The sequence below is a fragment of the Copadichromis virginalis genome, linkage group LG2 (genome assembly GCF_057382275.1).
Source record: "Copadichromis virginalis isolate Kocher_CV1m ecotype Utaka linkage group LG2, C_Virginalis_male_GT1.1, whole genome shotgun sequence".
NCBI classification, from domain to species: domain Eukaryota; kingdom Metazoa; phylum Chordata; class Actinopteri; order Cichliformes; family Cichlidae; genus Copadichromis; species Copadichromis virginalis.
In genome coordinates, this window is record NC_140619.1 from 4,147,867 (window position 1) to 4,175,291 (window position 27,425).

General features: G+C 41.2%; 1 protein-coding gene across 2 annotated transcripts in view; it reads left to right on the top strand.

Moving 5' to 3' along the window:
* fgfrl1a (fibroblast growth factor receptor like 1a) overlaps window positions 1–27,425 on the top strand; it is a 66,870-nt gene that overhangs the window by 13,253 nt on the left and 26,192 nt on the right. The window contains exons 3-4 of one of the 2 annotated variants that reach the window (XM_085468626.1): window positions 12,977–13,249; window positions 14,797–14,856. In XM_085468626.1, the coding sequence (XP_085324752.1) occupies window positions 12,977–13,249; window positions 14,797–14,856 (333 nt within the window). The remainder of the gene's footprint in view (window positions 1–12,976; window positions 13,250–14,796; window positions 14,857–27,425) is intronic. The other variant, XM_085468637.1, reaches the window with a different exon arrangement.

Sequence of the window (27,425 nt, forward strand, 5' to 3'; positions counted from 1 at the left end):
CAGCAGATGTCTCACAGTTACAGAAATGACTCAAACACAGGCAGCAACAACACACATGCAACAATAAGTGAAAGAATACAAACAAAATAAAATAAAATTCAAATAAAAATAAAAAATCTGTTAAAATGACAATCAATCTAATTGAAACAGTTGCATGTTATGGACTTGGCCTCAAGGATTCGTAGTTTAGATTTAAAAGCACTTAATGAAATGAATTCAGTCATTTTCCATTCGTTCTGCAGTTCGTTCCAAGCCGAGGGTGCTAAATGGACAAAAGCTCTTTTACCAAGTTCAGTTCGGGAAAATGGAACAGAAAGCAACAAGTAGCCATGCGGACGAAGAGAATACCGACCAGCATGTTTCATTACAAGCAGGGAACATAGATAAGAAGGCAGCAACCCAAGTATCGCCTTATATATAAAACTGTATAAATGAGAGTTCCTCCGACTTACCAAAGCAGGCCGTCCTACCTGAGAGTATAACTCACAGTGGTGAGTCTGAGATTTACGGTTAGTGATGAACCTCAGAGAAGCACGATACACAGAATCAACCATTCGAAGACATTGAGCAGAAGCATTCATATATAGAATATCACCATAATCCAGCACAGGCAAGAATGTTGCAGCAACAAGCCGCTTACAAAGGCTTTAACTTATTTGGGGTAATTTTTTTTTTTTATGGTTTTGGGGGACATTTAGATGTCAGTTGACAAGAAGAGATTAGCAAAAAGAACTATGGCTTAAGCACATGCAATCTCACACAAGCACCTTATCCCCTCTCTCAAACACAAGCAGTGGACTAAGACAGTGACCAGAGCTGAACAAATGGAGTTTAGTCATGGCTGAGGATTGGTGTGGAATGTGGGAGGGGGGCATGAATTTGTGTGTGCATGCATGCATGCGTGTGTGTGTGTGTGTGTGTGTGTGTGTGTGTGTGTGTGTGTGTGTGTGTGTGTGTGTGTTATGTGCATGCTTGGAATGTTTAACTCCCCACCCAATGAACCAGAAAACACACAGGTGGAGGAGGAGGTGGAAAGATGTGAGGGAGAGGAGGAAATGCAGGATGATGAAGGAGGGAAAAAGATGAGTGCTGGATCGCTGATCTTCAAAGTGTGATGCTCAAACTGACGAGTACAAAACAAATCCAAATAGAAAGAAAAGACATGTTTATTTAAGTGATAACCAAGTAAGTATTAATTTGATGAGCTTTACTTCTAACTCCACTCTGTCACCTTAACAAAGTAGGCTTCTCACTTTTGGACAAAACACTGCCTGAGTGAGAGTCATTTAACTGCTGACAGGTCTGGACTGCAGTCTGGTCAGTTCACCGCTCAGCCTGTTTTATTATGAAGCCATTGATGTTATGCTATGTGCAGATACGGCACGGTCTTGCCGAAATAACCAAGACTTTCCCTGAAAATCATGTTGCCAGGATGGCAGCATATGTCGCTAAACCATTCAGCACTGACGTTGCCTTCACAGAGTCTTCAATGCATAAGCCTTTGTATTGCATTGACTACAGGTCATTTCTTCAGTTCACCTTTAAATGAACTTGAGTCTGGAAAAAGGTGGCGGGAATCGTTGCTCTTGGATTTTTTGTTTTTTCTTGGCATGGTAGAGTTTTATCTTCTTACATTAGCGATGATGACCAACAATATTGTGTAATGGAAATGATGAAATACCCAAATTCTCTTTTTATGTTTTATGACAAATCGCTCTGAAATCACTGAATTGTCTAAATCTTCATCCTTTCACAACGTGGGGAGCTATAAGCTATTTTTATGACTATTGCTCTCTTTCTTGCGCCCTCGCTTATCCCTCGTCTCTTGTTTTTATAGTTATGTCAATATGGATGGCTCCCTTAGAGTAAATAGTCTGCTTTCTACCACTGAAATCAGGTGCTTAACACAGGTGGTACCGCGTGTGTGTGTGTGTGTGTGTGTGTGTGTGTGTGTGTGTGTGTGTGTGTGTGTGTGTGTGTGTGTGTGTGTGTGTGTGTATGCATTCGTTATCACTCGCTGTTAATGAGTAACAGTGTCTGCCTCCAGAATGTTGATAAATGCCAGGTCGAGGACATCGCTTTGCTTTACACACATTCACCCAAATGTGCACCTAATCAAGCGTGTTAACTATTTCTTATCTTACGTCAACTATGTCTTGGCTTATCTGTAAGGCGTAACACAAAAAGACACACAAGATACAGATGTATATATTTACAGTGGCTATTTTACAGAGATTTGTAGACTATAAATGAATGTTTTTTGCCACGTACTGTACGTGTAAATAGTGTTCCTTTTGTTGGTGCCTGGGTCGTTGCAAAGTTATGTTCACAGTGACTGTAACCTGACTGTGACTAAATAAGTAAATTGACCCCAGCCTTGGATTCCTTGCATACAATCAGACCACCTGCTCTCCTGTTCTGTTGGGGAAAAGGCTTTGCAGCCTAATGAATGTTTGTTTGAGTTCAGTACTGAAGGTTGGAGTGAAATGATCTGAAACTTTTGAACAGTTGTTTTCTTTTTAAGTCAATGTTACATTTATTAAAACCAAATAAATGTTTGTTTTGAATCAGGATGAAAGTGAGCTGAGTGTGCCATCATATTCAGGCTCAGCACATCTCTGTGTTTTACTTTGCACCATGCACTGGCCAGCCAGGAATGGTGGTAATACTTTTTACTCTATTTGAGTAGTTAAAGTATTCAAGCAGACAGTATTTCTTACTCACTGGAATACTGGAGCAGGCTGTTATTGAGCTGACAACCTTCTGATTAGGAGATATTGAACTTTGAAGGCATAAAAATACACACACTAAACTAGAAGTTTGTGGCCTTTAACCTTCGTTGAGGCCTAGCATCTATTGTTTAGTGTTTAGATATGACATGCATAAACTGTGTAAACAAACCTTATCAGGCTACGTGGATGTTTTGGAGACCCTGTCGTCACAGGAGATAGACACGGTATCTTAATGTACTTCCTGTCTTCTTTTTATCTCCAGCAATTCAAAGACAGAAGTGACAGAGGGGCATAGTTTTGTGCATTCATGAGCAACTACACGATCACCTTCCAACAAGTCAGGACTGCAAGATTTCTCCAGCACTGTCAATCTTTACCTTTTCTTTTTTCCTTTTTAACTCACAGGTTGCGAAGAAAATACAGGGTTACAGAGGCTAAAGTATATTCTCTCACAGTTTTACCCCAGGTAGTCATTAAAATGTCAGTTGCACGTCCAGTCTGCAGCTTAGTTGTAAATCCTCAAATGTTAGCAGGTAGCTGTTTATGTGGATTATTTGCTTTCTGTTCATCCTTCCTTGGCTTCATCCCTTAACTCTGCGTGAGTGGTGCCTCTCCGCTGGCTTTCACACAGTGCTTTTCTGTTTTTTTCTTCTAACTTACTGTACTTTTCTTCACTTCCCTGAGTCTGCAGTTATGTAGTTAGCCCACAGTATTCCTGCACACCCACTCTCACAAGTGCATACTGTGCATGATGTGGTTTTCATAAAGCCCTTTATAAGCTTTAAAAGAATGCTCAAGGTTTAAAGTGCTCTCAGGTTCTTGTTGGTTTGCAGAACTTTACAGTCATGTTTCCTCCAAAGGCCTCTTATACCATTTTTTCCATGTTCAAGTATCTTCTGTCTTTTCTCTATGAGTTCAAACTACTCCACTGTTTATATTTCAACAGACCAGAATTTCAATGGTTGCTTAAACATTTCTTATGAATGTAACTTTTTGTATATATTAATGTTGTCAGAAACACAGACCTGGTTGCTTTACATGTGAGAAATCACGTATTGAAGACCGGGAGGAGACGCAGGGCGTCACAAGCTAGTTTACTCACAGTACCAAGCCTGGATAAACGGGAGGGTTGGAAGGTCATACTTTGTCAAATTTGTGCCAAATCAAACATGCCGATCCATCCGCTGTGGCGATCCCTTGAAAAATAAGGGAGCAGTTGAAAATATCTTGCAGGGCATACCTAATATACTTACTGCATTTACCTTTAGGTCAGTAAGGTCCATGTAAAAACGCTAAACTGTGGAATTTTAATATGTTTTTCAAGATTTTGGCCTGAAGTTAGGCAATAATGTGTTACTCATACAATGCTGTATAGTTACAAATGAAGACATATGTTCATTTCTGAATTACATATGCGTAAGGTTCAGAAACTAGGAGCCTTAGATTACACGCAGCTGCACCAGTGAGCCGTCTGAAGAGTGACAACCTTTTTAATAACCTGATCAGCATTCATTTTCTCACAGCTGCATAATGTAAAACAAAGTGAAAATGTATTACTATTAAACTCTAAACCTAAGTAAAGTAAAATAATAGCTTTCATACCTCTCTCCTGGGTGGGGTGTGTCATTATAAATGAGTCATATCTTTTTCTCCAGCAAATGTTTTCCTCTTAACGGAGCATGAACCCGAAAAGAAGCGGTCGGTGGTAGATTTCACACCTTGCACAAGTGGTTTCAGATCATTTATCTGAAATTTGAACATTGATCATATTGATCGTTGTTTCTGGAAGGAAGTCCATAATTATGTGGTAACCGTGAAGAGTTTTCATGTTCAGCGGGATTGTTGGGTATAGTTTTGAGGGTTTATTTCTTCACAAAGGTTAGGGCAAATCTTTAACCTCAAGTTTTCCCTTGTTTTTGTAATTGAGCAACTTGTTTGGTAAGTTTCTTCTAAGTGATAGCCTTGATTCTTACTTTTGATTATGGAGGAGCTTTCCTCCAGGGAAAGGCAGACAGGTGCAGTCGAGAGAAGAGAGGAAAGCCGGAACAAAATAACTAGCTATTAGAAAGGCTATAGTGAAAGAGCACAAAGAGAAGGACAGATCAGAGACTGTAAAAAGAGAAAGAAAGTGCGAACATGTAGGAGAAAATAAATCATGTCTCTCTGAAAGGTCTGACGGTATAATTTAACTGTAAAATCTATTATAAAAGCAAAATGAAAAGGCAATAATCCAAAGTTCACAACTTTTGATTGTGCGTGTGTGTGTGTGCGCTCGGGAACTGATGGTGTGAGTCGCGGAGGGGATCAAGTTGCTGAACAAACCACTCAGCAGATTCCTCAAAGTTTTTCTGTCCGCTGTGTGTTTTTCTTTTGTGTGTGTGTGCGTGAGAGAGCGAGAGAGAGACAAGTGTATGCTTTTGGTTTACGTAAAGTGTGTGACTGTATGTGTGTCGTGCAGCCCGCAGTGTTGTGCCAGCCTCAGGCACACAGTTAACTGTCAGGATGGGGTAACAAGCAGCAGCTGACCTGCTGATGGAGTGGAAGTGAATGGGTCAGAACAAGAAGAAAGTGTCTGTGTGTCCGTCTGTGTGAGAAAGCTCCTGAAATACACAAATGATTGTACACTTTGTGCTCTGCAGTTTCTGCCTCAATTAACATAAGATCAACTTATTTTATGTTTGTGCGTTTGTGTCAGTGAAAAAGAAGGAAGAGGATAAGTGAGATTTCAGTTTTTTGTGAGTTAATTCTGTCCAATAAGCTGCCTGAAAGGCTAAATGTGGCCTTACGCAAAAAGAAGTCCTGTTGGTTTATAATCAGTTTAGAAACTATGGATGTGATAATGGAATATGGCTTATAAACAATAACAGCAAGGTTTCTCCAAAGGCATAAATAGCACACTTGTGAGTATTGGTGTAATTTAAGCCTGAGAACAGACAAATTGTCACTGAAGCGTACTGCAGGAAAGTACACATAGAGTTTGGTTTTTAAAATCTTAAGTTTTACTACAGTACAGGGCAGAACTAAAGACGTAAATGTTACTTTTCAAACATACCTGGTAATAACAATGAGCTCCTGAGGATTCGTTTGTGTTGCAGCGTTCCAAACTTTTGAGACACACAATATTTTACAGATGCACACACATGCTCACACACCTCTACCTTGATCGGTACATCAGCGCTGTGTCCCGCTGTCAAGAGCTCTCCATGAAAAGCATTCCTCGGCTCTCCCCTCTCGCCCCAGTCTCGCTTGCCTGCCAACAACAACGTTGTGTTGGACTCTGCAAACCCATCTGACTCAAAGACCATTGGAACGTTAGGGGCAATAAAAGACCAGAACTCTCAATCAAAAACATAAAGGTTCAGCCCCAGCGACCGCATTCTGCCAAAATATACAACACAACAAAAAATGACCAAATTAGCGCTTTAAAAAAAGTCATGTTTGAATGCTGCTCCTCTACTTCTGATGATATTTTGCAGCTCTTATTTTGCCATGCTAGTTACGCTATAGATAGTATTTTTACCATGCTAAGAAAATTTGTAATTTTTAAATTCTTATGTGAAATGCATTCGTGAGTTTGATTTGAATAAACAGCACAGCACTGGCAATCATCACCGAATTTCTGCAAATGCAAAATAGAGAACCAGACAAAACACATTAGAACTGCGAGTTAATTTGTCACTGTGTCATATCACAAAATGTTAGCGTGAGAAAACACAGACGTGTATTCGTGGTATTTGGCACCCAGAGCCAGAAAAACAGTCTGTTTGTACTTGAGTGTAACAACTAATTGCATTTGCATTAATTTTGCTAATAAGTGTCCAATTTTAGAGCGAATATAGAATAATGGACATGGGGCCAAACCAGGTGAGTTTACTCGACCTTCTGTGGGGCACGGCCGGTTACATCAGGGCTAACTAGCCAGAGAAGAACTACAAGACAAACATACAAGACTATTATATCGACTGAGGCCATTTTTTGGGATCCTTGCAATGCTCAGATCTTGCTCTAGTATATAAATTTAAATGTAGTCACAAGGCAGTGTGATGATGTCATAATGTCATGCATAATACATGTTTTGTCGAGCAAACTTGCACGTCATTGTCATAAAATTAAAGTCATATGATGCATTTCTAAGTTTGTACTTTTAAAATGTGTAATTTTAGCCCATAGGTAGATGGTGGCTCGGCAATATGATGGTGTCATAATATGTATTATACATGAGAACCTCCACCTCTCTATATGCCCAGCTTGGACAGTGGAGATTTGGAGTATTAGAGTAAGATACTGTAGAATTAATAACTCACAGCGTGTCTTTTATCATGTCTTCCTTCTCTCACCCCAACCGGTCACGGCAGATGGCCCCGCCCCTCCCTGAGCCTGATTCTGCTAGAGGTTTCTTCCTGTTGAAAGGGAGTTTTTCCTTCCCACTGTCGCCAAACTGCTTGCTCATAGGGGGTCATGTGATTGTTGGGTTTTTCTCTGTATTTATTATTGTAGGGTCTACCTGACAATATAAAGGTCCTAGAGGCAACCGTTGTTGTGATTTGGCGCTGTCTAAATAAAACTGAACTGCACTGGATTCAAATGAGTCAGTATAGTGCCACAGTACATATGCTATTGGATAATTGGGTGTAGTTGGTGAAAGAGAGTTTATTCGTGACATAGCTTCTGCTAAAAAAAATAAATGCTTGTAGCATATTAAGGTACTACTCTAAGTATTTGTTTACAGTAACTACAGTACAGTAACTAATATTCCCCATATTGTCTGAATATAAGGTCATCGTTTGGTGAGGGTAGTTTAGGATTTACTAAAGAACTGATGATTATACTGCTATAGTCCGTCTAAACAGCCAAACCTGCCCAGGAATTCTGTTGATAGTGTAAACTTACATAAAATAAATCCAGAATAAATTTACTGATTTTATCTTGAGAAGTAAGAGCTTAAAGTGATGAAGCTAATGTGCATGAAAGTATGTGTTTGCTCCAAATACAGACTAATTCATCATCCAGGTTGGAACTTGAGCTTCGCATTTGCCGTTGTTTTGGGAGTAACTGCTGAAAGAACAGAATGTACAGTATGAACTAATTTTTTCTTTATTTGGCCTTCAGACTTTCTCCATCAGTCCATGCAGAGATCGTGCAGCTCTGAGCAGGAAGCTTCTGTCCCTGCAGGAATAGCATGCGTCTGACGTGGGCTATATTTTCCTGTAGTTAAGCTGCAGAATACCCAACGTGCATATTCAGTCTGTCTACATACTCCGTACTGTATAACCATAGGGCAGACAGAGAGGGGGTGAGCATTTGTTTATGCATATGTGGGCACAAACAAACTATCTTCAAGGAGCTTTAAATTATTGTGGGAAGTCAGTTGTGGGCAAGAGAAGCCCATTTTAAAGCCCTGCAATTTTCTCAAAGATGCCAACTACCCAAAAAGATAAGACAGTAATGCTCAGGCACTCTGAAATTCATAATTACTGTAATTGACTATATACAATGTTAAGAAAAAGTTTGTAAATGGGATCTGTGAGTATGACCTGGTCTTCACAGTGATTGGATGTAAACTGTGGTCCAGTCTTTATCTAAATGACAAATGAGCCTGTGACCCCAAGTTCAGGTTAAGTGGTGGTCCTACAGACAGCCTACAGATAACTTTGCAGACTATAATCTATATGTTTACTGTCACCAGGGGGCAGTGTCACAAACAACCAGTCTGTGTGCTGCGCTTGCTTATGTCCATCAGCCAGCGGCAAAGAAGAGCAAAGTTATAACAAATAAAGCGCTAAAGTAAAACTAGGTGTTAAAAAAAATGCAGCCTCCATCTGTGCTTCTTACGCAGTATTTTATGTTTTTAGTGCTTTTCCAATTTGTGTTGAACTCCGCTGTTATTCGGGTCCCTATTCTGGGCCACTTTTCAACATACACACAGCCTCGTCCACATCGAGCATCTTTCTAGTCACCGCTCTGCCTGGCCTGTCTACAGTGTTGCTGACTGATGAAAAGTAAAGTCTGTCTGTTTCCAATTTACATCAATATTTAGGCTTACTATCCAACTGCTTTACTCAACTACACTGGGCTTCAGCTGGCAGACAACCACAGTGACCTAATGCTATAAAATACCTTGATAAAGCTGATTTTTTTCAGCTTTTCTGACCCATAGGCAACAATGCATTCCCAAATTATGATGCTTCCTGTTCAGTATTTTTTCATTAGGATGGTGTCAGTGTGCAGGAATCTTTTACACTTTGTGTTTACATCAGTCTGTGTAAACATCAGGTGTGTAGTGAAGTTTCTTTAATTGGAAAATAGCTGCTTTTCTATCTCATTAAAAGTGTGCGTTCATTTAAGATGAATTCTTTGTGCACATCGCAGATGACTCATTACTAAATTCTGCATTCATAGACAGTTTGTCTAACTGTGAAGTGATAAATATCTACCACCCATTAAAGTTACTTTATGCAAAGCAAATGTTTCTTGTCGGAGTCTTCCAGGACCTCTTTTTTATGAGCCGTGGTTCAATTTAGCAGATGTTTCTTGTCAATGTGAAATAAAATTGTGTTTTTTGTAAATCAACACATCTCTAACCCACACCTCCAGTATTATTCGAGTGACTGGACTTGGACTGGATGGTTAGTCACTCCTGACCCCAGTTAGCATTCGTTGGTGTCGTAATTCAAGACAAATATGCATTATATTTATTTAAATTCACATGCTTTTCTTCCTGTTGAAGGTTATGTTTTGGTTTTTTTTTATATTATATTTTTGTAAACCTACTTTCAGCTGCGTATTTACCATTTACTTAATAGGAGCCTCATGTGCAGAAGTACATAGACAACCTGAACTTCGTCTCGTGAAAAAGAAGGAAAGATTTTTGTTTTTACTTGCTTTAGTTTCACCCCCAAGAGACAGATTTAAAAAGACTTTTCTGTGGTCAAAGACCTGGGAGCAGGGGAGGAGGAGGAGGAAAAGAGGCTGCTGTTCGTGTGTTCCCATCACTGGGGAGAGAGAGAGTGGGAAGGAAGAAAATTTAGAGGTAGAGGAGGAAGATGTAGAAGAGGTTAACTGTCGAAAGTTGAGAGGTTTGGATAGAGGTCCTGTTCCTGTGATACCCTGGGGACGAAATTGAGGAAGTGTGCGTATGTGTATGCGTGTGCGCACGCAAATGTGAAAAAGCCAGGAGAGGGAGAAAAAGAAAAGAGTCTGCAGTGAACGAAGAGGACGGCGTGAATGAGTGTGCTGAAAGAGGAAAAGAGTGAGCAAAGTGGAGTGGCAGAAAGGAAAAGAGTGATGTCAGGGGAAATGAAAATGAAGGGAGGGGGTTACGGACAAGAAAAAAGATTGGTAGTGGAGTAGTTTAGAGGTAAGGGGAATAAGATTACAATCTTAGAGGAAGAAAAAAGATAGAAATAAATAAATAAATACAAAGGAGAATTAGGATTGTGTGGCAGTAATACCACCAATCAAAAGAGGTAAATGTGTGCAAGAAAAAGAAAGATGGGAAAATATTTCAGACACACTAAGTAAAGAAAAAATGGATTTTATGTGTGTTCAGAGAGATATATATCAGAAGAAAATAACAAAAGCAGACCAAAAGATCCAGCGATATGTAACCACATTACCAGGAAAGAAAAGAATAGATGTATAGGGTAGGAAAAGGAGAAAGAGTGAACTCTCGGGCCCCTAATGAGAAAGCCATACAGATGAACGAACACATTCCCTTATCCAGGAATGATGAGTTTGGAGGAGAGCAGGCTCCTCTGAATACCTGTATGACTAATGTCTTTTTCACTCATTTCACTTCCATCCATCCATCACTGTGTCCACATCCTGTTTCCATGTTTAAATAACAGCCCTCCTTGTTAGCACAAGCTAGGAACTACTGTAACGGTTCCCCCATTTTTATAACTCTCTTCTCACCTCTTTAGGATTTTTTTCTTCATCTTGTTCATCTCCTACTTCTGCAGCTGCACAGTGAAGGAATGAATCTAGTTCCAGTTTAGCCTTTTTAAGGGTTTTGTTTTTGTTTATATATTTAAACAAATCTGGTGTTGCATTCCATAACCCATAATCTGCTCTCACTCTCTACACACAAAGCCCCACCCCCAGAGTCAGCGACTAAACCAGGCCTAGCTCACTTATGTATCTTCGTCATTGCTCCAAACTACATTTAGCAACATTTTTAGCCCCACGAGGTGTTGCTTTTGTACCACAGGCACACCTCTGTCTGCAGGTTGCAGCAGCATATTCATTCACAGGGAGAACATGCAAACTCCACACAGAAAGACCCCAGCCTGATGGTGGAATTGAACTCAGGACCTTCTTGCTGTGCAGCAACAGTGCTAACCACCGTGCTGCCCCTACACTGCTGAAATGACTGAATTCAGACTGAACTGAACAGTGACAATGTCATCTTAGTTCAGTAACTGTTTAATTGTACCCAGAGCTTTAAAAAAAGATAAATATAAATAAGAACAGCTTCACTGGGAATTTGGCTTTTATGGAATCACGTCTAGGTGTGGGCAATGAGAAAAGAGACAAGTAAACAGACGCCTGGAGATGGACATGTTTATTAGCCTTAGCACTTTCTGGAAAGACTTTAGCAACATGCAGGAAGAGCGTATATTTTGAAACAGGGTAAGGAAACTATGTTTTTGTGGTGTATTTCAATCAGTGTGTTTTAATAAAAGTGCTTGTGACATCTCATGGTTTTCACTTGGCACACTTAGTAGAAAATAAAGAGATATAGATTGTGTAATGCCACTCAGCCTAAAAATACAGTCATATGATTTATGCATGTCATGCGTGCCAATGCTCCACGGCTGGACAATGATGTATTTTCTTAATGTTCAAAAACCCAATTTAATTTCGGGATTGCCCCGCACTTAATAATCTGTTGTGGCTCTCGTCGCTCCTGTTTCTCACGCCAGCCACACAGAAGTGAAAAACTGGAATGCCAGCTGTGATAAAACTAGTCAATCTTTCACTGTTCTTAGTGGATCGCTACTATAATGATTACCCCTATAACCTTTTCTGATTGCACTTAAAACAGTCTGCACTTCTTTGCCTTTTCTTCTTCACTCTCAACCCCCCACACCAGGCTACTCCTTTTCTCCCTTGCACAAAAAATCAACTACGACCTCTAACACAATCACAAGCCAACCAAAAAACAGCATAAGAAGAAGTTCCCGACAGCCAACCAATCATTTTTTGACAAGCACACATTTAAGCAGTATCAAAGGGGGCAATGAATTAAACGCACCTGAAATGTTTGAACTGTATCTGTCAGGCGCGCTGTTTTCATGGACCGCCGTTTGTCCTTTCTTTCACATGTTTAACCTACAGGACGTGACCTGAAGTTAGTTGTTTAAGGGTGGATTTTCTTGCAATTGCCTTTTGTTGTTTGCTGGGAAATTGTTTGCTACATGGTGGCCTACTGTGTGTTTTTATTGCTATATTTAGAGAGTATTGTTTTAACCTAAAGGGAGTAATGCAAGGTCAAACAGAGATGCTCAGAAACGAGTTAACTCCCACGCCACTCCTGCTTCCACCTCTCTGTGTTTCTGTTTGTCTTTCTTTGTATGCCTGTCCTATTCACTCGTATTTCATTCCCTTTCTCTTCGCAGACTTACTCCCTTAAATTCCATACTCCCTTATTCCCTTATTCATTTCCTCCTCGCTTCTCCTCTTACCTTCCCTCTTTCCTTCCTCTGTTTCTCCCCCCCTCTCTTTGTTCTGTCCCCTCCATTTCTCTCCATCATTTCCTCCCACCTTTCCAATTCAATCAGGCTACTTTAATCCCTTTTGTTTTCCTAGTGTGCTATTTCACAGTAGAGCGGCTACCGAGCGGTCAAGGTCATGCCTGGCTTCGTGTCAGTGTGGCATATCAAATGATATTAAACTTACTAATTGGCTTTGTGTTTGCTTCCAATGGATGCTTTTAAGACTGTAAATTTACCAAGGAGTAAACTTACTTCTTGAACTTCCTGGAATAATTAGATTGTATTTTGTATTTAAGTTATAATCTAACTTATGAGCTTGTCAAACAACAAATTTGTTCAAAACTGTAGTATTTTGTCTTTTTCTTGGAGGGGTCAGAATGATCCATTTTCTCGTAGATCAAGTTGCACACTCTTCATTCATGCCCAGTATACTAATATACTAATTATTCAGGTCTTACATAACCAGGCTGAATTTACTGCTGATGCTACTACCGGTACTAAAGTTTTCATTTTTCTTCTACCCTCAAGGTCCCCCCAGGGTGTCAGAGCGGGTGAACCATCGGCAGAGCGCACGTCTGGGTCGCACGGTTAAGCTGCCCTGCCCTGTGGAGGGTGACCCCCCTCCCCTCATCATGTGGACCAAAGATGGCCGCAACATCCACAGGGGCTGGACACGGTTCAGGGTGTCACAGCACGCTCTGCGTATTAAGGAGGTGGAGATGGACGATGCAGGAACTTACATCTGTAAGGCCACCAATGGGTTTGGCAGCGTAAATGTCAACTACACACTTATTGTGATAGGTAAGTGTTTGGTGCATGAGACATCAATGTGAACCTTTGGATGAATTACGTAGTAGAACTGTTTGAGCACGAAATGAATCATTTTGTGCTTCAAGTAAATGGTAAATGTAAAATTGAGTTGCACCAGTGCAGGCGATGCAAACTGTTAGTCCGGAGGCATGGAAATTCCTCATCTGTGTGTGCGTCTCAATGTTAATGCCACTATAAAAGAGGCTTTGTTGTGCCATGTTTCTTTTTCCTATACAATGCCCAGAAGGCTGTATTGTTGTTAGTGTCTGGGTGGGTGAGCTGTTATGTGGAGGCAGTAGTCTGTGACTCCTCTGACAACCTTGTTGCACAAATACAAGTGTGTATTTTATTTTATGTACATGGACTCAAATAACCACTTCCCTCAACTCTTATCCATGTAAACAAAATACCTGTTGGAGGGACAGTATGTCAGCGTACATTTACACATGCAAGCCTCTGTCTTTGCCTGCTCGTGTGTCTGGGTCTGTGTGCCGGTGAACCTCCACACCCGTCTGTGTGCGCGCGCGCTTCATTCCACGAGTTTGTGCACATGCCACCCGATTTTGTGTGTGTCTCTGTGTGTGCGTGCGCGCGTGTGTGTGTGTGTGTGTCAGGTTTCAGTCAGTAGAGTGGATGCCAGCAGAGTGATTAAGGCTGCATAGCGTTCCAGAGAATCTGACTAAAGCTGTACTCTCTATACTGCGTCGGCACTTCAAAGACTGGGTTGAGTGAAATGCTCCGATGCAAATTCATTCATTCGGTGTTTTAAAAGGACAAAAGTATCTTCAATTTGAAATTAAGTCATGCACCAAAGTTAACAGGAGCCAGGTTGAAATCTTAGACAACACAACACTCGCAGAAAACCTAATGATGCAGCGTTTTATCTATCAATGAATATGAAGATTTTCTTCCTATAGATACAGCATAGATTTTATTATCATTGAAATGACAGGTCTGAATTTCGGTTATAGTGTCAACAATACAGTTTCAGTCCCAGTTTTCCATAAATTTGCATATTGCCGGTCGAAAATATCCTTTTATTTTCCTGTAATTATTATCGGTATGCATTCAAAGCTGCATCGGTCTTGACCTGAACTTCAAAGGCAAGCTGGCATACAGAGGGCGGGGGCGGTGGTGGAAGGGTTGGGGGGCAACAGCTGCCGCTGAGGTCATCCAGGCAAGCAGCTGCTGCCCCCTTCTCCCCTCCCTCATTCACTGTCCCTTTCACTCACTTCACATATGCACACACACGTTCATGCTATGCACAGTTAATTGGGCAAATGTATGTATATTATGTGTTTGTCAGTCTCACTGGTAATGAGAACCAATCCTGTGAATTACAACATCAAAACTTGAGAATAGGATCCTTTCCACTTAAAGCAAAGTAAACTGTGCAAAAGTAGACAGTCATACAATATATTGACTTTCAAGCTCATTAGAGCAGCAAGGATTGGCTTGAGAGTTTTGCATGCATGTACATGTACATGTAATTAATTAAAAATCCAAGCAGGGTAATGTAACTTGTATGTTTCCAATAGAAAATGATCGTGGCTTGCAGACTCTGGAAACTGTTTTCGTAGCTGGATCAATCTACATTGGTAAGGATGCTCAGAGCATGGAGCAGTAGTTGTTGTAATACCTTACTCTGTGGACCTTTACCTGTTTCTCTGTTTGATGTACTTTGCTGCTCTGCTAAGGGTTCTCTCACTGTTTCGCTTCCTTGCTTCCACCACACGTCCTCTTCGCTTTCATCTCCCCTCCTTACCTGTGTGGTCCTGTGTTAATTATCTTATGACCGGTCTGTTTCACAGTAATGAGCCCACACCTGCATCTTATTGTATTTCCCTCTCAATTTCTAACCAAGAGTATCATTTAACACCTTTTTCTTATTAGCACCCAATATCAGCGCTCATTCCTCCTTCCCCCAGTCAGCTGGCTCATTTTCCTCCAACCACGTTTAATTTGTACCAATATTTTCACAGTTTCCTATTTTCCCCAGATGTTTTAGCATTCGATTGCCGTAAAACACCCACTGTACTCCGCCTCAGTGGTTGGAAGGCATGGAGAGGCATTTTGTGAAGGCAGGCTTTTGTTGATGTGGGGAAATTGGAAGATTCTTTGAAGGGTTAGTTCTTTTATTGTGTGTAGGTTGGAAAATGTTTGTAAGTAAAATGTGTGCGTGTGTTTGTGTGAGTGTGTGGTTGTTTATTTGAGGACTTTTGCATGCGCGTATGTTCATGCGTCGTTGTGAGAAGATTTATTGGACCACCAATAAAGTGAAACCAAAAAAGATTTTTTTTCTGCTCTACAAACCACAGTGACCTTCAAAAAAACTGAAAAGGCGAGGCAAGCTTCTCTTTCGTACTCCCGCAGTCTTTTCGTGGAGTTTCTTCTCTTTTGTTCTCCCTTATTCGCTTTTCTTTAACTTTGTCTTTTCATATTGTGAATTTTTTTTTCTTTTATTATAGAACATTTATAGCTTAAACCAGATGCGATGACAATGAAAGCATGTCTGGAGCAGAATTGGGAAACTGTGCATAAAAAGGACGGAAGGAAATGGCTTGGAGTCGTGTGTGTGTGCGTGCATGCTTGCATTTAGGCGTGCTTTCAGTGCATGTGCGCATAAAAATGCGGTTTTGAGTTTTAATGAGCACGTGCGTGTGTGTCAGTGTGCATATGCAGGTCTGTTCGCAAGTGGGTGACATGATGATTTGTGGTGATTTAAGAGCTCAACCATAGCAGCTGACATCTGTTCATAATTGGAGAACAAAGCGCAAAGACAGGCAGAGAAAGATATCAAACCTCGACCTAACGTATGTTTGAATAAATACGGTTGTACATGATTTATGTTCATCAAGCCGTGGCTACGTAATGAAGACTGAAGCAAGACAAATCACAACATTAAACATGACAAATGGCAAAAACCAAAGCAGGACTATGAAGAAAATTGATTTAGAAAATTATTGTTTCTTCAATAACATCTGGTGATTTAATGCCAGGATTAGCCCACTAATAGCAGTGAACTCCTGACATCACACAGCTCCGCCCTGTTTGTCATGAAACTTTAATGTGGTACTGCACACCAAATAAATGGTTTCACATCGTTGCCTGAGACTGCTTGTTTCCTGGTAGGCCTGCACTTCTTTGACAGCAAATCCAGCTCGTTTTTGCACGTTCAGTCTTTCTTCATTAAACTGCATTGCATGTGTGAGACCGCAGCTGTCTTCCGGCCAGAAGCTAACACATGAGATCACGTTGCAGACCAACATCATCTCGCCATCCGTCAGTTTCTCCATCCTGATGCCCCCTCTTATTTCGTGTTCTCAAATTTCTGATTTTTTTAATTGAGATATCTGGTGCCTCATCTGGAGAGGATGTAGTGGCAGCCAAGGTTTGCAACTTAATTGGTGTGAGTCACACGCAAAGAGAGAAAAGTATGTGTCTGTGATTGCGCAGAGCTTAAAATGAATCTCAAGTAACCCAGTGTCTTGCCCTCGCTACCTCATCCACCTACTTGACAAATTAACCATTTCTGCTCAGGTTAGTTGGTGTTCACTCTAGCATTTGAGGCCTTACAGGAAGTAGGTTCTCAGTAAAAAGCGCAAAACATTAAAAAAGCTGTCATTTTAAGATAGAGCCCAGAAATCATCACGTTGTTTACCCCTCCTCCTCTTGAACTTAAAGATGCCTTAATAGCAGGGGATCTGGTTCCAGGAGAAGTTCCCTTCCTTTGTCTCTCCTTATGGAAATACCTGTTTCATTATAGCGCATAATTTTATTAGATTCTCAACTGAAGAAGTCTCAGCTGGGAATTTTTAATAATGTATGGTAAAAATCAGAAATAAGTTACATTGTATTCCAGAAGTCTTTGCATTTAAAAATGACACGAGCTTATGCTTGATTCGGCCAACAGTTGCAGAAAGTTAGGGCAGAGTTGAAAGAGTGTATGTGCGCCTGTTTCTTCGCCTGTCACAGTCATTTTGTTCGTTTCCGCATCACATTTGTTCCGTTCTCTTTGGTCCTGCTTTTGTTACAACACGCCGCCCTTACAGTGAAGTAGACAAAGCTGTTGCTCCGGATATCAGGGTGGCACTGTGGAGATGTAAACATGCTGGTGTGTATGCGTGCGTGTTCAGGCAGATATGACGCAGCAGAAAGAACGGGTTCAGGTTTCAAAAGCTGTTTACCACCTTGTTGTTTCTTGTAACGATAAACATTAAGATGCACATGGATATATTTACTGCATCTTTTTGCATATACATGTCAACAAGACGGGACAGGAAAATATTTGTCCAATCCCTCACATGCACATGTCACCGGCAAATGTGGACAAAATACAGATGCAAACTGACATCAGCACAGTCGCACACTCCTCAGAGGCCCCTGCCTCCATTTCACGCTTGTCTGTCCCACATCCTCTCGTTCTGCCTCGTTTCACTTCCAGCAAAGAGGAGGAAAGAAGATGGACATGGGGGAGACGCAGCAAAAGAAAACAGAGCCGTCAACAATGCCGGAGAATAAAAGAGAACAATAAAATCTACGGAAGTCTTGGAAAAGCTGTCTTAACAGGTTGAGATGCATTCAAAGCAGTGTAGGGATAAGGAGAGTTGTATCTGCTGCGTCTCCTTTTACCTAACACTGAGGTGGTCTGTGGAAAATAGTAGCCACGAATACTTATCTCTCTTAACTTCTCATGCAAACTACAACCAACTCTTCTCACAGTCACCTTCTCTCTGCTTTTTTTCCCGTCCTTTTTTCATCCACCTCAAATATCCTTCTTGTATTTCTCTCAAAACCCTCCTGCAGTTGGATTCCTTCAGCATTACCAGTCAAGAGGAGACGTCTTTTCTCTTGAGCGTCTTTCACCTCCTCGTTCTTTTGCCTTCTGTTTGCCTTCATGCTCCATTAACATCTGTGTATGTCCATGTGTGTGTGTGTGTGTGTCTGAGTGCATATGGCTTTTTCTCTACTGATTGTACGCCAAGTAAAGCTCTCACAGACCCCTAATGGGTCTTAAATACCCCGTGCTAGCTTTGACTTCAATTCTCCGCACTAGATGCCATCTGTCAGTCAACAAGCCTTTTTCTCAAGGCCCAAGCAGTGACTCATTTTGAGGAGAAAATCCACCCGAAAACTGAAGTGAAGCACACGTTTCATATGATTACAGAGAGTGTAAGTGGTATGTCTAACTGAAGGCTGAAAACTCTTTAAATTACAGTTTTTCTATGAAATCCTCCCATTCCTCTCACTGTCGTGTGTCAGAGTTAGATTCAGAGTTAGGGAAAACTGACATCTGCTTCCACTTTCCCACTCGTTACTTCTAATGTAGTTACTGCTAGTAGTAGAAGCTAAATGCATATTGGTATCGACAATATATGGCCAAAACTTCGAAAAGCACCATCTGCTTGATTGTGGAAGAATCTGGAAGACTAGCAGGACGGTGTGCCCTGCTGCACCACAGCAACTGCGCGGTAACAGCTCAGAGGCCAAGGCACTGACCAGGCCTCCAAACTTCACAGATCTCAGTGCCGTCAAGAGTGTGTGCGCCGAGCAAACAGATCCACAGGAGCCAAAGTATCCATCCAGACTGCTTAAGTATTACCAAGGTAGTTTTAACATTGTGGTTGATTCATAGATGTTGTATTAATGTGTTACTGTTGGGTTATCAGGTGAGAGCCGTACGTGTGTCAGAAAGATTAATGGGCTGGGAAAAACCATTAAGCTTTAGTGCAGGTAGCTTTCTTTAAAATTACACGTTCTGACAAACTTATAATGTAGCAATTTAATGCTGTAATTGCTTTTTTTTAAGTCAACTTAATAGCAAATACAGCTGTTGAGTAAAGACAGTACTGCTCAGTATGCAGAGTATTTCTGTTTTACTGGCACTCGACCTCTACGTATCCTCTCCGTCTTGCTCTTTGCTGTATTCTGCGCTCTGTTAATTCTGTTTGAGGAAGGAATTTGATCTTAACTTCATTTACCAGCTCCTCAAAACTCTAAAGCAAACACATTTTCACCCTTGGTTTCCACAGCAACTGTCCCACAGCTAATCTGAGGTGTAATGTTACCTCTCTGTGTGTTTTGGCACAGCAGCGTCCTTTGAGTGAAAAACATGAGACTAATAAGAAATGTAGCAGGGTTTTATATGTATCATTTGATGCCCCATCACTCACATCATGAAGTGCACTCCGTCCCCAGATATGGGTAAAACTACACGAAACTGAAAATTTGAGGATGCGAGATGCTTTAAAGTATCTCGGTTTGTCAATTAAGGCGGACGTGTCCAACAGTGATAGAAGATGGGAGAATCTGAAAGGCAGGGAGGGTGAGGACATATCACAATGAAAGCAAGCTAGACTGGAGGAAATATAATTGTAGAAACTGGGTTTGAAGTGGAAGAGTGGAGAGCTATGGTTATAATTCTTTAAAAGGTCTTAAAGGTAAATGTTTTTCTATAAAAATCTACCATTTTGTATTATGGACAATTAAAAAATGTTTGGAAAAAATCTATATTTTTAATAAATTCACAGAACACATGTCGCATTACATTTATGCCGAACTAGACATCGGAACCACATCTTGTTTTTTCGATGGGGTACTAAGAATAAGTGCGCTGTGTGCTTCTGATGACCATCAATGACATAGGTAAGTGCAAATTCAGTAACATTTTATTAATTCTTATTGATTTTGGTTGTTATAAACTCATAAAATTGCTTCCAAAGGGTTTAAAACCCTTAAATCTAACTGTCTTTAACCAGAGATTACTGTGTGACAAAACATTTTAATTTAAGATGCTCTGTTTTGCAAAGTTTTTACACAGTCGTATAAGCTTAAGAGAAGCTCTTAACCTCTTAACTTTGAATAGACAGAAAATGTCAGCATGATTACCAATTTAATCTCTATTTTAAACCAAAAAAGAGTCATAATCCAAACTTACATTTTTTGATAACTGTCCATCCTGGACATCAGACACCACAAAAGATAACTGCAGATAAAAGTATACATTTTTAACAAACAAATGATACATTTAGAGATCACAGCCTGCTGTTAGAGAATCAACAAGTTAAGATGTGAGCAGGTGATTTAGCAGGGAGAGCTCGGTGCAATTGTAAGAGGCATCGACAAAGCCTCTCAAGGAGACACTCGCTGTTTCCAGAGTGGGTCCTTATGGGAGATGTGTCCTGCACCCCCATCACTTAACAGCCACCCACTGCCACTCCAAAGCCTCACCCCACCTGCAAATGAAAGCAAACAAGGTGCTTCGGAGAGCCTCTCTGCATAACTTGCAGTCCCTCACACAGAGCAACAATGACGCTACAAACTCACAGCAGTGGGGTTAACCTCTCCAAAAAAATAATTGGTGAAGTCTCTCACACACACACACACTACAAATGACTGGGAGGAGGGGAAGATGGAGGAGAGGAGGGAAGAAGGAGGGAGGAAATGAGGGATTAAGAAAGAGGAGGGAGTAGCGCAACAGATAACTAACATGTAGTACGTCAAATAAATCTGTGAATAATGTAAGTTATATAATAGTTGGATAATAGTGTATCTCTGGGTTCTGTTTAAACAGATAAACAATACTTTAAACTGCTGAAACCATGAGGGATACTGCAGCACGATATTTCCATTTAAAAATACTTAAATATGCGATTAGCTATGTGATATGAATCAAATGATATACTGATCAAGACAACAACAAAAAAAGTTTCCGAAAGTTTTACAAAGAACGAAGGAAAGGGAAGTGAATGGCTGAGTGTGGGTATTCGTGCCTGATCGGAGGAGTTAGCAGGGGAGCTGAACTTCTGAATAGACAGCTTAGTGGCCATTATACGGTCTAGAGGATTAGTCCTGTTAACTATTGTTACCCTCAGGGGGTAGCAGCACACACACACACACACAAATACGCAAGCATTCATGCTGCCATACCTAGACGCGTGTATTTTTTTCCTTTTTATACACTAATTTTATTTATTTATTTATTTATTTATTTTCTATCACATAGATATTAACTCATGCGCAGATAACTTGGAACACACATGCCATACACCCCCACCCTCCCACCCTGCCCTGTAACTCCATAATAGGCCAGTCTATTGACAGACCTGCTTGTTCGCTCGAGGAGTCTTTTCTCATTAAGACCAGGATTTTGTCGCTGGCCCCGCAGGCTCCATTGTCCACTTAGAGCACGTTATTAGGCCTTCCCTCTGTAACAACCCCCGTGCTGAATAGACCTGAGAGGAGTGGAGAGCCTGCGGAGGGCAGAACAGGGTCTGGCAATTAGCAAAGACATGTTTGAAGAGAAAAGGGGGGGGAAGAATGGAGAACTGGGGGAGAAAGAGCGAGCAGACCTGTGCTACAAAAAGCTTTCGTTTGAAGTTTTAGAAACTTTTGTCTGCTTTTGCTGCTTTCACTGTTGTGCCGTCATCAAAGCCAAAGACAGGTTCTTCAGCACACACCATCCCTCCTCCTCCTCTTCCCTTCCCCTCTGTTCTTTTCTGTTCTTCCCTCGTTTGTTACTCTTCTCCTCCAAAGTGCATTTGTGTCCACGCTGAAAGGCTCTGTATCTTCTGCGTTCGCTTTGATGTCTTAATGACGACATGGAGAGCAAATTATTCTCAGCGATTCCCTCCTTTATTCTCTTTTTGTCACTTTTTGGATTCCAGCAATTACATCTGGCTTTTCCAGATGTCACTGCACTGACAGCAAGCAGGACAGGATACGACAGAACAACTCACACTGAGCTGAATAAAAAGCAGCAGGCGTGGAAAAACTTGTTCCACTTATCAAAATGCTTATCGCAGTTTGAACTATGCATCCCAAAGCTGGTGCTCTATCTGGATTTGATGAAGCCTTGTTGACTTGTCAGTGTTTTCCTGTCATGTGTTTATAGGTATGCAGTCTAAACAGTTTTTTAAAGCTGCCTCTATTTCATATCTATTTAAGCTTCAGGAAGTTTGATTAAATGCTTTATCTCGCCTATTTCTAAACGTTCGGCATAGCTGGAATGAAATAAGCAAAGAAAAAATATGATTAGAGAAAATTGCCGCAGACAGAAATATCTTAAGAAATTACATGTAATTTGAAACAGATAACGTCACCATTAAAGAAGAAATGAGCTCCAACAGACGGGTTTTGTTCCGAGCCATCAGGTGTGCGTCTGCATGTAGTTACTTGCATAATTTTGCAGCATTCCAGCGCATTATATTTCACCAAAATGCATGCACAATACATTTCCCTCTCTGTTCTCTGGGTAAGATGTGTGTGTAGTTTTCCCCATGGTTCTTAGGCAAATACAGCAATGGGTCTACGGCGCCTCTGCTATCAGGCCTGAGTTTGATCAGTGTGACAGTATCCTGAAAACTGATACACTCACACGAAAACACACACCACACACTCTGTGGCCGTGACCTCAAGCTCCTCTCCACAATGCTGTTTTCTAACGCTGTTTGCATTTTAATGAGTATATGATATTTGGAGATTTAAGTGCTGCGTCAGCCTCCCTCCCTCCTTTTTTTTTGCCTGAACATCTCAATCCTAAATTTGTGTTGTGATTTATTCTGTGTTCATCGCCATGTAAGTGTTTATGTATCAAACATACTGAATTTAGCACTTTGACATAAGATTATACACAGTTGCATCCATCCATTCGCGTCCGCTTCTCCTTTTCAGGGTCGCGGGGGGCGCTGGAGCCTATCCCAGCTGTCATAGGGCGAGAGGCGGGGTACACCCTGGGCAGGTCGCAGGGCCAACACACAGAGACAGACAACCATTCGTGCTCACATTCACTCCCGCATTCACACCTATGGGCAATTTTGATTAATCAATTAACCTATCCCCATAAACTGCATTATCTCGGTGGGAGGAAGCCGGAGCACCCGGAGGGAACCCACGCAAACTCCACCCAGAAAGACCCCGGCCTGATGGTGGAATTGAACTCAGGACCTTCTTGCTGTGCTGTAACAGTGCTAACCACCATGCAACCGTGCTGCCTGCACAGTTGCAATCAAGGCTAATATTTTTTGACAGTTAACGTTTAGCTTTACGTGTGTCTGATTTAAACTATTGTGCTCTTAGTGACCAAAAGAATAGTTACTAGTATCAGCTATAAGGTAAAACAGAAGTAAGAATATTAGTGAGAAAGGAGTGTGTATCGCTGCTGTCAGACAATTTTTAAATAATTTAAACAAGCCAGAAAGTTAACATCCAGTCGACCCATCAGATTCCTTTCTCTTTACTATACTAGTGATGGTTTGCTACATCATGACTTCAGACACCTCATTAGGTCGAAAAGACAGCGGTCCGACATACTGCATCGATTGGATCAAGGCAGACGTCTGTTTCAGTGTCCTTCGGTCATTCACAGGCTTCCAGCAGTGTCACCATGGTTTTGCTGGTTGTTAGCAGAATTTATTCACTATCAAAGAAACGTGCTATTTTGTTTTACTTTGAAGTGCATGTCAATATGTAGTTAATAGGTCCTGGGATACAGCGTGTACTTGGAACACACACAGAATGAATGCAGTTATCTTCTCTACTAAAATGTTCTCTAGGGGAGTAAAATACGACAGTTTGAGGTGAGCAAGAAAGCATCCCACTGAGTGTAGACAAAAAAGTTGCATTGTTATTAATCCACAAACAGCTCTGAGTAACAAGAATGACTGTTGAACAAAGCAGGAATTGGGGTGAGTCATGTTGAAACATGGCCCAGCGGCGCATCGTGATGTGAGGGTTAGTTTTACATTGTTGTAAATAGTTGTTCATCAAAGACATCCTCTCAGCATGTAGCCTCACACAGCAGAGCATGCCAGCAACTTTGAAGTTCAAGAAGACAACCGCATATTGTCAGCATGTACGCAATTAAATGCATACACAACAGCATGGGGACGCACGTTGGAACACCTAATGAGCACCCGTGCAGATCCGTGCCGAAACGGTGATACGTGCATGTTTGTGCAAAGTTAACAAGCTCATCCGCACACTTGTGGCATATTCACGCTCAACAGGTTCGGTGTTCGCTTTGAAGTGTGGCTAGACAGTTACATTCCAGCACGGATCACAGCAGAGTTCAGCAGTAAGCAGAGCAGTGGTCTACAGACCGGGCTCTTTGTTAGGGAATAGTAATTTCTGGGTTTCAGACTTAAAAAAATTCTACAGTTATTATTAGAACGCCAGCTTGGTGGGGGTTTTGGCAGGTTAGGAGTTGACAAGTAAGGCCCCAGTCACACAGGCCTACACACCTATTAGCGCACAGGTGTCGAACTCCAGGCCTCGAGGGCCAGTGTCCTGCAGGTGTCCTTGATCCAACACAGCTGATTTCAATAGCTAAATGACCTCCTCAACATGTGTTGAATTTCTCCAGAAGCCTGGTAATGAACTAATCGTTTGATTCAGTTGTGTTGCCACAGGGTGAGATCTAAAACCTGCAGGACACCAGACCTCGAGGCCTGGAGTTCGACACCCCTGTATTAGCGACTGTCTGGCAACCACTGGTAACAAGGAAAAAAGGTGTAGGTGAGAGGTTGTTGGCTGTTGCTGCTTGAAATTGGTTGCAAAGAGGTATATGATGCTGCAGTTGCCTTGCTCACTAGCAGATTGCCGCAGTCGCCCACAGTTTGTATGGAAATGACTGCCAAACACTTAACGGCTAATGAAACTGAAAAGTGCACCTCACACTGGAAACAGAGACCATTTGTTCATTTAAAGTGAATATGTTGCTTCAGCAGTGAGGCATAACTTTTACTTTGAAGACAGACGCTCTCTGTTTCCAGTTTGCGTGACACGTTTAAGGTTTCGCTACTGCTCAGTGGTTTGTTTCCAAGTGTTTGCAGACAAGTCTGCATCTTCCATGCAAACTAGAGGTCTAAGCAGCAATCTGCTAGCAATCACAGCACTCAAAACTTAGCTTTTGGTGCAACACCCTCAGCTGGTCAGGAAATATATTTTTTACTTGTTGTTTGTCCACTGTGACAAAATAGCTGTCAGTCAACTTGAATTTCATTGTTGGGAAGAGGGCGTAGAAGACGGAGCCCAATTGTACATGAGAGGAAGGGAGAAATGTATAGTGAACATCTTAGAACATTGTTTTATATGGTCAGACCTTTCCAGGCTTATGTATTGTAGACTCTTCATTTCACTCTCTGCACAAATTTGAAGCAATGTGTTGTTTTTACTTCTTATGGAAGTGTTCAGAAAGAAAGTGTTTTGATCAGCTTTATCAACAGGCAAGTCCTATTTTAAGTAGAAACTGAGATTTGGGAGGAAACCCAGGTAGAAAGGTTGTTTTCAGCCTCATCTACCTCTCATTGCTCCTTAGCCGCCTTGATTGCACCGATTGCCTGTTGTGAAAATTAATTAAACAATGTAAGAAGAGAAAAAAGGTTAATTGGGGACAAAACTTTTGCTAATGAGCAGATATTTGACTAGAATATAATTTGATACAGGGCAGAGCAGGGTGGGCGAGCGAGAGCATGATTGAGAGTGCTGAGCCGAGGCCGTCGGTGTCTGTTTCAAAGGCGGCACGTGGCGATGGATGTGAGAGATTCGTTAATTCTGCAGAGCAGAGCACTGCCTTGAAGTTTACTAGGGTTACACGCGCAGCAGCTGGACGGACACACAGTCTCAAAAGCATACACAGCCAGGTACAAATGCTGTCCACACGCAGACATAAAAGAGCGCACGTATGCTTATAGGCACCCACACACACATAAATCAAGGCAGATGCAGTAATTACAAGTTCAGCACACTCAGGTAATTTTATGCATAAATACAAACCCGTCGGTACAAAAACAATAATTTGTAGGACATACATTTAACTTTATTAAATGTTTCATTTGCAGCCAGATTTATTCTTTTGCTTTTTAACGCATAATAGTCGTTTAACACTGACACAAGCACATTGCTGCTGTTTTCGCATCCTTGAGGAACTGCTGCAGCGTTTCTGCCCCCTGCTGAGCAGCAGGTTCGTCACTTGGCGAGGAAGCAATAATTTATCGATGGGGACATCATCTATTTTTGGAAGATGACAGTTGTTTTACGAGCCAGGATGATTTGAGGCTGGAGCAAATTACTAAATATATCTGACTTGGTGCAACATTAAGAGCCGGTGCATTTTCTGCATCCTATCAGATCATATACCTCAGTGTCTATTTAAGTTATCGGTCTGCAGTATATTTGTAAAGCAATGTCTCAAACAAGTTTTTCAAATAGTTTTTTAATGTAATTAATTTTTTATTTTTTTTGGTTTGTTTGTTTTTTGTTTGTTGGTTAAGTCACTGGTAACTAGTCAGACTTAACGCTTATGTAAAGCACACCGTGGGAAAATAAGTCATGCACGTTGTCCAGATCATTGCCGAATAGTGTTTTAGTCACAAATGTTTCGAGTTTGAATGCTGTTATTGTTACTACCACATTCTTTAGTGCTGTGTTTTTGCTGAAACTTGTCGCTCCAGTTCATTTACAGCAATGCATATGTGCATCCTTTCACATGCATGTTAAATATTGTTTAACCCATCTATATAGTACATTGACACACTTGGTTTCCACTTTTGTTATCTCAGAGGCCCTCCGTCATCCCCTCTGAGCAGCAAACGTGAAGTAATTCAGTAATTCCACTGAATCATTTCTGACCTTGTCTGGATTGCCTCCATCATGGCTAAAGCTTTACACTGCAGCTGTATGTTTGCCAGATTCCTGCATGGCGTCCATATTGTCTCCATTTTTGGCTAATCTCTGTTTGTGTTCAGTGCTTGACCCTGCTCCTCTTTCAGCGAAGTGTGAACAGTGATGTAAAACAGCTACACGAATAAGCGCACATGCAAAGATTTATATACCATCACAGTAACACACAGATGGAAAAAAGGGTGAAAAGGAAAAGTAAGAAGAACAAATTAAATACTTTACTTTCATACTGAGGCTTTAAAAAACTAAATAAACCTAGCCAGATGCTTGTGCTACACAGACACACACCCACGTACTTCACATTAACCAACACACAAAGAAAATTGAAAACTTGATCCTTTACTGTATGTTTTCAGAACTCATAAATCCCATTGCTGTGTGATGTTTATGAGGGAGTGTGTGGAACCACTTGTGCCTGTATGTTATTTCACCACCCTGTTGATATTTTACACTCTGACACAGTCCATGTTCGGGGTTGGAGGAGCTC